The 14,195-nt window shown below is 47.3% G+C and overlaps 1 protein-coding gene across 5 annotated transcripts in view; it reads left to right on the top strand.

The window, feature by feature from the left end:
- Nucleotides 1–5,757: 5,757 nt before the first annotated feature.
- Znf318 (zinc finger protein 318) overlaps nt 5,758–14,195 on the top strand; it is a 74,487-nt gene continuing 66,049 nt past the window's right edge. For 3 of the 5 annotated variants that reach the window (XM_045157836.1, XM_045157835.1, XM_045157834.1), the window contains exons 1-2: nt 5,764–6,251; nt 11,687–11,796. In XM_045157836.1, coding sequence (XP_045013771.1) covers nt 5,820–6,251; nt 11,687–11,796 — 542 coding nt within the window. In that variant the 5' untranslated portion in view covers nt 5,764–5,819. Of the gene's footprint in view, nt 6,252–11,686; nt 11,797–14,195 lie in introns of all 5 variants that reach the window. The other 2 variants (XM_045157832.1, XM_045157837.1) reach the window with 2 other exon arrangements.

Here is a 14,195-nt window from a genome sequence, read left to right as displayed (position 1 = left end):
CAGGAACAAAACCAGAAAGTGCAGAGATTCCGTTAAGCCATCATGACTCCTCTTCACTAGCTCAGTGATTTATGGGAGTCTCCACGTCGTCTCAGCAGAACCGGCAGAATGCGCAACCGGAATAGCAGACCTCGTGACACTGTCACCACAAATGCTGAAGAGCGGAGACAAGAACTGAACCTTTGACTTGCTCTTCACTCCAAGAGCAAGCGATCTCTGCAGGCAGCGTGTTGACGCCCTTCAAACAAACTGCCTTCCGCCTCATCTCCAGCCAGCAGGCTTTATGAGGAGCGAGGGGAAATAAAGGTAGTCATGCTAGAGCTCAGGATTGCTTGCAGGTGGTCAGACACATTCCTGAAGAGACCTGTGATGTCTGCCTCTCTTGAATTCTTTCCTTATTCTTTCTTTTTTTCTGTTTTTTGAGGTAGGATCTTGCTGTAGTCCAGGCTGACCTGGATTTCACTATGTAGTCTCAGGGTGGTCTTGAACTCACAGTGATCCTTCTACCTCAGCCTTTGAATGCTGGGATTAAAGGTGTGCACCACTATGCCCAACATAAACAAATTTTAAAATATTTTATTTATTTATGTAAGAGAAAGAGTGAGAGAGAGTTAAAGAATGGGTGTGCTAGGGCCTCCAGCCACCACAAACCAACTCTGGATGCATGCACCACTTTGTGCATCTGGTTTATGTGGGTACTAGGGAATCTAACTTGAGTCCTTAGGGTCCTCAGGCAATCCCTTAACTGCTGAACCATCTGCCCATCCCATAAATAATTTTTTAAAAAGAGTAAGGAGGGTCAGCCAGGCATGGTGGCGCAGGCCTTTAATCCCAGCACTCAGAAGGCAGAGGTAGGAGGATGGTGTGAGTTCGAGGCCACCTGAGACTACATAGTGATTTCCAGGTCAGTTTGGACTGGACTGAGACCCTTTCTTGAAAAAAAAAAAAAAGAGCAAGTTTATTTGAAATACATCCATAAGAAGAGAGTTCCAAGTCAGGCGGGCATAGTGGCACACATCTCTAATCCCAGCATTTGGCATGATTTTTGTTTTCAAAATATGGTCTCACTTTGGCCCAGGCTGACCTGTAATTAACTATGTAGTCCTACCTCTGCCTCCCAAGTGCTGGGATTAAAGTTGTGCACCACCACGTCCGGCTTAGTTATTATTATTTTTTGTCTATGACAGGGAGAGAGTGAGAGAATTGAACCTAGGTCCTTTGGCTTTGCAGGCAAGTGCCTTAACCCGCTAAACCATCCCTTCAGGCTGGTCTCGAATTCACAGTGATCCTCCATGGTGGCAGACACTATCATGCTCTACATGTTTACATTGGTTCTGTTTCGTGAACTCAGGTCTTTATTCTTTTTTTTTCTTTATTTATTTGAGCTGGGCATGGTGGTTCACACCTTTTATCCAAACACTCCATATCTCCAGCACCGCCCCCCTTTTTTTGTTTTTGGTTTTTTGAGGTAGGGTCTTACTCTAGCCTATGCTGACCTGGATGGAATTCACTCTGCAGTCTTAGGGTGGCCTTAAACTTGAAGCAGTCCTTCTACCGCTGCCTCCCAAGTGCTGGGATTAAAGGTGTGTATCACAATGCTCAGCTTTTTTTTTTTTTTTTTTTAGGTACAGTTTCACTCTAGTCCAGGCTGACCTGGAATTCACTAGGGACTCTCAGAATGGCCTTGAACCCGGGGCAATCCTCTTACCACTGCCTCCCAAGTGCTGGTATTAAAGGCATGCGCCACCACACCCAGCTGTAACTTTTACTTTTATAATTTTAAAAATTTATTATTATTTATTTATTTGAGAGAGAGAAAGAGGCAGAGAGAGAATGGGCATGCCAAGGCCTCCAGCCCCTGCAAAGGAACTCCAGATGCATGCTGTCCCTTGTGCATCTGACTTGTGTGGGTCCTGGAGAACTGAACCAGGTTCTTTGGATTTGCAGGTAAACACCTTAACCACTAAGCAAACTCTCCAACCCTGGAGCCAGCTTTTCTTTTTTTGGATTTTCTTTTTGTGGTTTTTGAGGTAGGGTCTCACTTTAGCCCAGGCTGACCTGGAATTCACTATGCAGTTCCAGGGTGGCCTCAAATTTACAGCGATCCTCCTACCTTTGCCTTCCAAGTGCTGGGATTAAAGGCATGTGCCACCATGTCCAACTGGAACCAAGGTTTTAAAGTTACTAAGTAACCAATTTGGGAAGGTAACAGATCTGGTCCTACCCAGGAAAGTCTTTGCTCTTTCCCTCTCATCCCTTTTTTCCTGCACTAAACCTCAATGTCAGAAATGACAGCCAGCCAGGGGGAGAAGAGGACTAGACGCAGTGGAGAAAGGTAGGATGTGGAGAAGCCTACCACCTCCCTTCATCCCACATCCATCACGCTTCAAATCCGAAGCAGGCAGTAGCTGAGGAGATGACAACATAGAGCTGAAATGAAACTGAAAGTTTTTTTGTTTTTTTTTTTCCCCCTAAGATACAGTCTTGCTCTAGACCAGGCTGACCTGGAATTCACTATGTAGTCTCAGGGTGGCCTCGAACTCACAGAGATCCTCATACCTCTGTCTCCCAAATGCTGGGATTAAAAGCATGTGCCACCACTCCCAGCTTCTCTTTTATTTTGATGTCATGATCTTTTCCTCCTATTATGATGGTCTTGGGTAGATAGTGTCAGGCACTATGGGGTCATGTATATCCAGGGCATTTTGTGTCTGGAGGAGCACGTTGTAAGGAGTCCTACCCTTCCTTTGACTCTTACATTCTTTCTGCCACCTCTTCTGTAATGGACCCTGAGCTTGGAAGGTGTGAGAGATATTGCAGTGCTGAGCACTCCTCTGTCACTTCTTCTCAGTACCATGGTGCCTTCTGAGTCATTCCAAGGTCACTGCTATCTGAAAAGAGAAGCTTCTCTAACCAAAAGTGAGAGTAGCATTAATATAAGGGTATGAACATTAAGAGAAGTGCTTACTGGGCAGTTTGGTGTGCATAGTACATACATTTAGCCAGACCCCAGCAGATGTTACATCTCTAGGGCTCATGACTACTCGTTGTAGGTTTTCAGTATCAGGGATGTATTCCCTCCCATGGAGCAGGCCTCCAGTCCAATTAGAGGGCAGTTGATTTCCACCATGACAGACGTGGTACTATTGCACCCTTTGGCTGATTTGGCCTGACTGACCAAATGTAAGGCTTGCAGTGTGCACTGTTGAGTATCTTCACTGATGGTATCTCTTTCTCCCATTGAACTGCATGCAGAATGGCTTCTTCCAGCTTTCTATCAGCTGGTCTACATGGAGGAGGTTATCAGTGAGAGGAACAAATTTGCTCCAGTTTACAGCCAGGCCTAAGTTTCAGTTTCCTGGACAGGCAGGCAAGACTTCTGGGAAAAACCAGGAGCAAAGGAGCCCCCCTAGGTGGTGGGCTCTGGGGACTGAGTCAGTTCCTGGAGACATGTCCAAACATGCCTCGCGCCTTCTGTCCCAACCAATCAGAGATGTACAACTATAACTGCTGCTTGCCTAGCCAAACATTAAAAAAATTTCATAACCCACCTGAAATTCCCCTAGACCTAGCGGGCCAAAACCTTAGGACCAGTGAAAAGAATGCAAGTACAGGTACTGTTCAAATTAGCCAATCATGTCAGAAAACACTCAATCTGCCAAAATTCCTCTAGCTGTGTTTAAAAGGAGCCTGTAGCATCTCTCAGGGTCGCCATTTTGTATGAATGGTTGACCACCGCATACTGGCTGATTCTGCAGAATAAACGCTGTTTGTTTTTACATTCTATTTGAGCCTGGGGGGTCTTTCTTCAGTGATTCTTGGACCCTTACAATTAGCTCAGTTCCAGCAGGATTTCTCAGTGGCCTTACAGCCCAAGTATGTGGAGTCTTCAGCAATAGAGTCCTACCATCTATTCCTGGTAAGAAACCAAGATCCTTGGCAATGGCCTGTGATATTCTGGGGGCATCAGGGACCTCCCTGGCCAACAACTCACTGGGTATCGCATCCCTGGCACTGAAAATTTTCTAGTAACAATCTATGGCTCCTGAGTGTTCTATTGTCCACAAAAGTAGGTTTCCATATGATTTATTTATATCTTCTTAAGATTTTGATTAGCCCTCCCTCCACCTTTCCTTTATTCACTCTCTTCCCCTGACCTCACTCCTTTCTTTTTGACGTAGGGTCTTGTTCTAGCCCAGGCTGACCTGGTATTCACTATGTATTCTCAGGCTGGCCTTGAACTCACAGTGATCCTCCTCTGCCTCCAGTCCTTTTTTGGCTTTTGTATCCATGATGCAAGGCCTTGATTGGCATCTGAAAATTCTAGTTACACTGTAACTAGTTTGTCATGACATGCCCTCTCTGATGGTGAGTGACCTCCACCATGCCAGGTTGCTTGGTCAAGACTTCAGAAAAGGGCTGGAAAGATTGCTCAGTGGTTAAGGTGCTTACCTGCAAAGCCTAATGACTTGGGTTCCTTGGCACCCACGTAAAGCTAGGTTCTCAACTTGGTGCATGCACCTGGAGTTCATTTGCAACGACTAGAGACCCTGGCATACCCATTCTCTCACTCCTTTCTGTGTGTACAAATAAATAAATAAAATGAAAAAACAGGAAAATCCCCTGATGTCTGTTTATGTTTGACTTTCGCTCCTACACTTTCCATCCTTACCCTAAACCTAGAAATTGGGCAGAATGAAAAGTCTTGTTTCTTCCACTGGGGTGTGTGTGGTGGTGGTGCTGGTGGTGGAGGGCAAGGAGTTCAGTGGATAGTCTCATTATTTATTTATTTATTTATTTATTTTTTGTCGAGGTAGAGTCTCGCTCTAGCCCAGCCTGACCTGGAATTCCCTATGTAGTATCAGGGTGGCCTTGAACTCATGAAGCTCCTCCTACCTCTGCCTCGGGAGTGCTGGGATTAAAGGCGTGAGCAACCAAGGCCGGCCTTATCTTTTTTTTTTTTTTTGTTATTTCAGTGGGCATTCTTGTTGAAGCGCATAACCTCTAACCAAGCTGAAGTTCTGCGTATAGCGGTCAGGTCATTTACAGTCTCACCGTCTATAATCCTCTATGGTCCCCTCATAAGTCAACCGGTGGAGGGAGGGTGCGTGTGGGGACACAGCCAGGGGCAAAAACTCCAGCTGGGGAGAGGCCTTGGGCACTCAATAGGGAAGACCTCCCCAAGGCACAAAAAAAAAAAAAAAGGGAAATCCCTCCTCCCCCCCTCCCCCCAATTCTCCACTCCCAGCCCATCCATCGGGCTCCTCCGCCCCGCCCACCGTGCACTAGGCCCTGGGGCTGACATCACGTGGTGCTGGGGAGGGCGAGCGGGTGTCTCCGCGGCGGCCATCTTGCGTGCGGGGAGGCGGGACGCGCGCCTCGGCTGCCCTCTTCTCCCCTCCCCTCCCCTCCCCTCCCTTCGCCGAGCCTCGCGCTCCCTCCCGGCCGCCCCGGGCTCCGGTGTCCGCTGTGTGCGTGGAGCGCCGCGGGGGTGGGGGAGAACCAGGGAGGGGTGTGTGTGTGAGTGCGCGCGCGCACGTCTGCGCGTGCGCGCGCGTGTGCGCGCGCTCCCTGACCCAACGGCCCTCCGCGGGCTACGGGGACGCGCTCGGCCGGGCCGCAGGGACGACGTCGCCGGTGGGCGGGTGGGAGGGGGCTGCTCCCTCCCTCGGTCGGCGGCGGCGGCGGCGCGCGCAGCGGCGCGCTCTGGGCCTGACTGAATCCGCGGCTGAGGGTGGGAGGTGGAGGAGGACGAGGAGGAGGAGGAGGAGGAGGGGCGCCCGAAAGTCGTAGTTCCGGCCGCTCGTACCGGAGCCACCATGTACCGCAGCGGCTCCCGCTCCTCCGTGTCTTCGCACCGGTCTAAAGACGACGGCGGCCCGCGCATGGCCCGCAGCTCGGGCTCCTCCTCGTCAGGCCCGCTCCGCCGCCCCTCGCCGCCGCCGCCTCCTTGCGCGTCGTCGTCGTCGTCGTCGTCGTCGTCGCGACCCCCGGCCCGTCGCTATCGTTCCCCCTCGGGACACCGCGGCCGCAGATCCTCGCCGCCGTCTCCGCCGCCTCGGGGTCGTCGCTGTTCCCCGTCTCCTCCCCGAGGTCGACCCCGGGCCTCCCGGTCGCCGTCATGGAGCCGTCGCGGATCGCCGTCGCCACCGCCGAGAAGCCGACGACTCTACCCTCCGGGCCCGTCCAGCTTCCGAAGCGGAGGTCGAGGGGACTCCCGCGGGGAACATCCGGGAGACTGCGGCAGCCGGGTAAATCTCACCCCGTCCGTCCGTCCGTCTGTCCGTCCGTCTGTCCCCAGCCCGGGTGTCCCTCGGGGGAGGGGGGCGGGAGGAGAACCTCCGCTCCACGGTCCCTCTTGAAGTCGAAGTCTTCCCTTGTCTCCTCGGTGACACCCGGGGACCCGAGGTCTCCCTGGCAACGTGGTTGACCCGGGAACGGACCCAGAACCTCCCCGCAGGGAAGTTGAGGAACGGGCTGTGCTGCAGAAGTTAGCCGAGGCGAGGGGAATTGCATTCTGAGTCTTGCACATTTATTTATTTATCTGTTCATATGTATTTTGGCGCGTTCAGGCTTCCTCGGGGTTCCGTGGGATCTTCCTGAACTTCTTCCCTGAACTTCCTAAATCAGCTGAAATGCCACCTTCTTGTCTTCTTGGCGACTGGGGATCTAGATGGGAGCCCCCAGTGTGTGCGATGCCCAGTTATTGGAGTGGCTGTCACCAGTTCGCGATGTTACGACACGAGCAAGCTGTGCCACATTGCTTTTTCACCCTCACGACCCTTTGAGGGACAGCAGTTGATGGTACCAACCCAGAGCAGCTGAAGTAATTTGACCAAGGTGACAGCGACAAAGTGATTCCCAAATTTGGTTCCTCCAGCCTGCGATTTTAACTGTTTAAATGCGTTAAAAAGAGCACAGGCCGGACGTGGTGACGCACACCTTTAATTCCAGCACTCGGGAGGCAGAGGTGGGAGGATCACCGTGAGTTCGAGGTCACCCTAAGACTACATAGTGAATTCCAGGTCGGCCTGATCTAGAGTGAGACCCTACCTGGAAAAACAAAAATGAAACAAAACAAAAAAGGCCAGACTTTACCTCAAAAAACAAAACAAGGGGCTGGAGAGGTGGCCTAGTGGTTAAGGCGCTTGCCTGTGAAGCCTAAGGACCCAGGTTCGATGCCCCAGTACCCACATAAGCCAGATGCACAAGGTGGAGCAGGCGTCTGGAGTTCACTTGCAGTAGCTAGAGGTCCTGGTACGCCCATATTCTTTCAAATAAATACATAAACTATTTTTAAATATTTATGTATTTCAGAGAAAGAGAGAGAGAGAGAGAGAGAATGGACACACCAGAGCCTTTAGCCACACTGCAAATGAACTCCAGACTCATGTACTTTTTTTTCCTTTTGGTTTTCTGAGGTAAGGTCTCACTGTAGTTCAGGCTAACCTGGAATTCACTATGTAGTCTCAGAGTGGCCTTGAACTCACGGCAGTCTTCCTACTTCTGCCTTCCAAGTGCTAGGATTAAAAGCGTGCACCACCACGCCTGACCAAAGTGATTTTTTAATTTTAATTTATTTGCAAGCACAGAGAGAGAAAGAGGAGAGAGACACACAGAAAATGGGCGTGCCAGGCCTTCAACCACTGCAAACAAACTCCATACTCATGTGCCCCTAGTGCATCTGGCTTATGTGGGTACTGGGGCATTGAACCTGTGTCCTTTGGTTTCACAGGCAAGCGCCTTAACTGCTAAACCATCTCTCCAGCCCTCAAAATGATTTTTTGTTTTTGTTTGTTTTTTGAGATAGGGTCTCACTCTAGCCCAGGCTGACCAGGAATTCACTATGAAGTCTCAGGGTGGCCTCGAACTCCCGGCGATCCTCCTACCTCTGCCTCCCGAGGGCTGGGATTAAAGGCATGCACCACCATGCCCGGCTTCAAAATGATATTTAAGCCTTCATTTCATACATTTAGTTAAGTATTGAGTACCATGAATTAGGCACAACTGTGATAACAAATAACATAGAGAAGTCAGAAATTCTATGGCATGTTAAAAGTGATTAAGGCTAAGGACGAAGCTGCTAAAGGAGTTACACTTTTTTTTTTTTAAAGATTTTATTTTTATTATTTATTTTTGAGGTAGGGTCTCACTCTAGCTCAGGCTGACCTAGAATTCACTATGTAGGCTCAGGGTGGCCTTGAACTCAAGGTGATCCTCCTGCCTGTGCCTCCTGAGTGCTGGGGTTAAAGGCCTGCACTACCACGCTTGACTATTTTTATTTATTAGAGACAAAGAGAGAGAGAATGGGCACACCAGGGCCTTCAGCCACTGCAAATGAACTCCAGAAGTATGTGCCACCATGTGCATCTGGCTTATGTGGAACCTGGAGAATTGAACGTGGGTCCTTAGGCTTCACAGGCAAGCGCCTTAACTGCTAAGCCATGTCTTCAGCCTAGGAGTTGCAATTAAAAAATTTTTTAAAAACATTTTATTTATCTATTTTAATTATTTATTTGAGACAGAAAGGAGGGGGAGAGAGAGAGAGAGTGGGAATGGGCGCACCAGGGCCTCCAGCCACTGCAGATGAACTTCGGATTCATGCACCACCATGTGTATATGGCTTACGTGGGACCTGGAGAATGGCACCTGGGTCCTTAGCTTTTGCAGGCATGCGCCCTAACTGCTAAGCCATCTCTCCAGCCCTTAAAAAAGTTTTATTGCAAACAGAGAGAGAGAGAGGAGAGAAAGAAAATGGGTGTTCCAGGGCTTCCAGTGCTGCAAAGTGACTCCAAATGTGTGTACCACCTTGTGCGTCTGGCTTTATGTGGCCCTGGGGGATGGGACTACGGATCCTTAGGCTTTGTAGGCAGAGTCCTTAACCTCTGAGCCATAGCTCCAGCCCAGGAGTTGCATTTTTTTTTAAGTAGGGTCTCACTCTGGCCCTGGCTAACATGAACTCACTATGTAGTCTCAGGGTGGCCTCGAACTCATGACAATCTTCCTACCTTTGCCTCCCTAGTGCTGGGATTAAAGGTTTGTGCCACCACTCCTGTCTAAGTTACATTTTTATTTATTTATTTATTTTTGTTTTTCGAGGTAGGGTCTCACTCTGGTCCAGGTTGACCTGGAATTAACCCTGTAGTCTCAGGGTGGCCTTGAACTCATGGCGATTCTCCTACCTCTGCCTCTCGAGTGCTGGGATTAAAGGTGTGCACCACCACGCCCGGCTAAGTTACATTTTTAGAAAAGTATTTATTTGTTTGAGAGAAGGAGAGAGAGGCAGATAGAGAGAATGGGCATGCCAGGACCTTTAGCCACTGCAAACTAACTCCAGACACATGCACCATCTTGTGCATCTGGTTTACGTGGGTACTGGGGAATTGAATGTGGGTCCTTAGGCTTTGCAGACAAGTGCCTTAACTACTAAGCCATCTTTCCAGCACCCCCTTTTTTTAATGCAACAATTTATTGGGGCAGTAAAGAACAGCTCATTTGTTTTGAGGTTTTTCAAGGTAGGGTTTTGCTCTAGGCTAACCTGGAATTCACTATATAGTCTCAGGGTGGACTCAATTCCCAAGAGTGCTGGGATTAAAGGCATGAGCACCATGCCTGGGACTTTAAACCTTCTTGTATCTCTTTCACACTAAGAATAAAATTCAAGCTTCCTAAATGGCTTTTGTCTACCGACTCTTTTACATTGCTGCAACAGTATTGTCCTCCTTTCTGCATGTCCAAAACATGCGAAGTTAATTACTCAGGTGATTTTCTTCCTTGAAAATATGTGTCCATTCACATCTCAGGTTAAATGATAGGACTTTAGAAAAGCACCTCTGCCTCCCATGCCAGGCAGAAAAGCCTTTTTTTTGGTTGTTGTTACTTGTTTTTGAGGTAAGGTCTTGATCTAGCACTGGCTGACCTGGAATTCACTATGTAGTCTCAGGCTGACCTCAAACTCACAGTGATCCTCCTACTTCTGGTTCCAGAGTGCTGGGATTAACAGCATGAGTCACCACACCTGGCCCCTTTCTTTTGATTTATTTATTTACGAGTGAATGCATGTGCCAGGGATTCTTGTTTCTTTGAATGAATAGCCAACCCTGCCGCTCCAGTCTTCTTTGGGTGGCTTGGGATTTGAACCTTGCCAACAGACTTAGCAAGTAAGCACTTTTAACTGATGAGCCATGTTTCCAACAACTTTTTTTTTTTTTTTTGGTTGGTTGGTTTTTTGAGGTAGGGTTTCACTCTAGCTCAGGCTGACCTGGAATTCACTATGTAGTCTCAGGGTGGCCTTGATCTCACGGTGATCTCCTTCGTACTTCTGCCTCCCAAGTGCTGGGATTAAAGGCGTGTGCCACCACAACCGGCTTGCAATTCATATTTTTAATAACATTGGGTCAATAATAGTTGCCAGAAAATTTAAAAAAATTAATTTTAATTTATTTGGGAGCGACAGACGGACAAAGAGGCAGACAGAGAGAGAATGGGCGCCCCAGGACCTCCAGCCACCATATATGAACTCCAGATGCATGCACCACCTTGGCCATCTGGCTTACGTGGATCCTGGGGAATTGAGCCTCGAACCAAGGTCCGTAGGCTTCATAGGCAAGTGCTTAACTGCTAAGCCATCTCTTCAGCCCCAGAATTTTTTTTTTTTAGAGAAATGAACTTCTTTCCCCCTATATTTCTTACTAGAATATATAGGTTCTGAGAATGCATGCTTTATTTGCTTTGTTATTCCCATGCCTGGTATAAATAACAGGTCACTATTTAGAAAAAGTGGAGATATAGGCTTTTGTCTCTTAAGAAAATTATTTTCAGTTTTTTCTTTTAAAGTTTTTTTTTAATTTATTTGAGAGAAAATGGGCATACTAGAGCCTCTAGCCATTGCAGATGTTCTCCAGATACATGTGCCACCTTGTGCATTTGGCTTATGTGGATTATGGAGAATTAAACCTGGGTCCTTAGGCCTTGAAGGCAAGCGCCTTGACCGCTAAGCCATCTCTCTGTCTCTAGCCCAAGAATATTATTTTATTTTGGATTCAGTGACTCATGTAGCTTAGGCTGGTCTCGAACTTGCTGAGTCATTGAGGATGACCTTGAGTTTGTGGTCCTCCAACCTCCTGAGTGATGGGATCATAGGTGAGCACTCGTGCTGGTTTCCTGCAGAGCTGGGGATTGACTCCAAGGACTCTTGCCTGCTAGGCTGGCACTATATCCTCACCCGAAGAAAATAGTTTTTTTAAAAAATTTAAATTTAATTAATTAATTTATTTGACAGAGAAAGAGGGAGACAAAGAGAATGGGCGCACCAGGGTCTCCAGCCACTGCACATGAACTAACTCCAGATGCGTGTGCACCCTTGTGCATCTGGGTAACGTGGGTCCTGGGGAATTGAACCTGGGTCCTTTGGCTTTGCAGGCAAACGCCTTAATTGCTTAGCCATCCCCGCAGCCCTATTTTGATTTTTAATTTTTTTTATTTTTTGGTTTTCCAAGGTAGGGTCTCATTCTAGCTCAGGGTGACCTGGAATTCACAATGTAGTCTCAGGGTGGCCTTAAACTCATGGTGATCCTCCTACCTTTGCCTCCCAAGTGCTGGGATTAAAGGTATGCGTCACCACATCTGGCTTAGTTTGAATTTTTAAAGACGATCTCCTGATCTGTGTTCTGATTCTTTGGAACAGAGCTTACGGATCACTGTTGGCAACGACCACTTCTGTGTTAGCACACCTGAACGTCGACGACTTAGTGACCAGCTGGGGTCACCAGTGGATAATCTGGAAGACATGGACAGGTAGGTTTCAGCTGCGGCAAGGTGCACACAACTAGTTTGGGAATGCAGAAATACTCCTTTTTTGTGAATATTTTTATCTTGTCAGAACCCAGATTTTCTGTGTGTTTTTGTGTCCAGTAAAACTAGAATATTCAAAAGGCTTTCTCAGTAGCAAGAGTGTGTTGATATGGACTCTTGTTGAACAAATTATATGGAGGAAAAGACTAAAAAGGACATCTTGGTACAACTAGAAAGAAAAGCTAAGGAGACAAAGAGTTTCTCATATCAAAAGTTGTTGAAACAGCATGAACTTTTTTTGGGGGGAGGGGCTTTTCAAAGTAGGGTCTTTCTGTAGTACAGGCTGACCTGGATTTCACTTTGTAGTCTCAGGCAGGCGTTAAAACTCCCAGCCATCCCCCTACCTCAGCCTTCCGAGTGGAGTGCTGGGATAAAACACACACTTACAACTGCCTGGCAGCACGAACTTTAAAATGCTGAAATTTTGAAGAGTCCCTTATGCAAAGCAAGTTTTGTAAAAAATGGGAAGTCTTTCTTATTTATCTATTTTTATATTTGAGAGGAGAGAGAAGAGAAAATATGAGAATGGGTGCCCCAGGGCATTCAGCCACTGCAAAGGAAATCCAAGCACATGTGTCCCCTTGTGCATCTGGCTTATGTGGTGGGTCCTGGGGAATTGAGCCTGGGTCCTTTGGTTTGCAGTCAAGCACCTTAACTGTTAAGCCATCTCTCCAGCCTTCATTTTAGTATTTTGAGACAGGATCTCATTATGTGTCCCTGGTTGTTGTCTGGTCTGGAATCCACTAGTTACCCATACTGACCTTGAATTCATGGTAATTCTCTTGCCTCTGCCTCCTGAGACTTGGGATTACAGGTGTGAGCCACCATAACCAGCTGGAAATCTTTTTCTTTTTAAAATTCATTCATTCATTTTTTTTTTTTAATTTATAGCTTCCATGATTATAAATAATAGCCCATGGTAATTCCTTCCCTTCCTCCACTTTCCCCTTTGAAATGCCACTCTCCATTATATCCCCTCCCCTTCTCAATAAGTCTCCTTTATTTTGATGTCATGATCTTTTCCTCCTATTATGATGGTCTGTGTAGGTAGTGTCAGGCACTGTGAGGTCATGGATATTCAGGCCATTTTGTGTCTGGAGGAACACGTTGTAAGGAGTCCTACCCTTACTTTAGCTCTTACATTCTTTCCGCCACCTCTTCCACAATGGACCCTGAGCCTTAGAAGGTGTGATAGAGATATTGCAGTGCTGAGCCTTCCTCTGTCACTTCTCAGGACCATGGTGCCTTCTTAGTCCCAACGTCACTGCCATCTGAAAAGAGAAGATTCTCTAACCAAAAGTGAGAGTAGCATTAATAGAGTGTGAACATTAAGAGAAGTGCTTACTGGGTAGTTTGATGAACATAGTATATACATTTAGCCAGACAGCAGCAGATGTTATACCCCTAGGCTCATGAGTTACCCCTGTTTTAAGTTTTCAGTATTAGGGATTTATTCCCTCCCATGCAGCAGGCCTCCAGTCAAATTAGAGGGCAGTTTGTTTCCCCTATAACAGACAAGCTACTATTGCTTCTGTTGGCTCATTTGGCCTGATTGGCCAGATAGAAGGCTTGCATTGTTCACTGTTGAGCATCTTCGCTGGTGATTTCTCTCTCTTCCATTGAACTGCATGCAGCATGGCTTTTTCCAGCTTTCTGTCAGCTGGTCTACATGGAGGATGTTTGAGTAGGATTTCTCAGTGACCTTGCAAGTCTGTATAGTTTTCAGCAGTAGGGTCTTACCACCTATTCCTGGTAGGAAACCAAGGGCCTTGGCAATGGCCTGTAATGTTTTGGGGACATCAGGGACCTCCTTAGTCAACAACTCACTGGAAGGTATCCCAATCCTGGCACTGAAAATTTTCTAGTGACAATCTGTGGCTCCTGAGTGTTACATTGTCCAAAAAAGTAGGTTTCCATATATATAAATATGGAAAGGATTATACTAAGTGAGGTAACCCAGGCCTAGAAAGCCAAACATTGTATGTTTTCTCTCATGTGTGGATCCTAGGTACAAATGTATGGACTTGTTTGTGATCTGGTCTGGAACCAAAAATCAGTAGCAGAGGCCTGTAAGGTAGAAGCAGGCTATAAGGGATGGAGGAGAGAGAAGGACTTAAGGGGATGGTATTGTATATATATATATAAGTAGAACAGATCATAGGGAGGGGAAAGGCCGATGTGAGGTCAGGGGAAGAGACTGTAAAAGAAGGGCGGGGGGGGGAAGAGTCATTCAAAATTCAAGTTATTCTGAATTAGACATACAAAAATCTACTTTCTTTAATAATGGCATATTCAGAAGCCATAGAGTGTTACTAGAAAATTTTCAGTTCCAGGGATGGGAT

Source organism: Jaculus jaculus, chromosome 8 (assembly GCF_020740685.1).
Source record: "Jaculus jaculus isolate mJacJac1 chromosome 8, mJacJac1.mat.Y.cur, whole genome shotgun sequence".
Classification (NCBI taxonomy): Eukaryota; Metazoa; Chordata; class Mammalia; order Rodentia; family Dipodidae; genus Jaculus; species Jaculus jaculus.
Note: the sequence above shows the minus strand (reverse complement) of the source record. Positions and strands in the feature narration are given on the sequence as shown.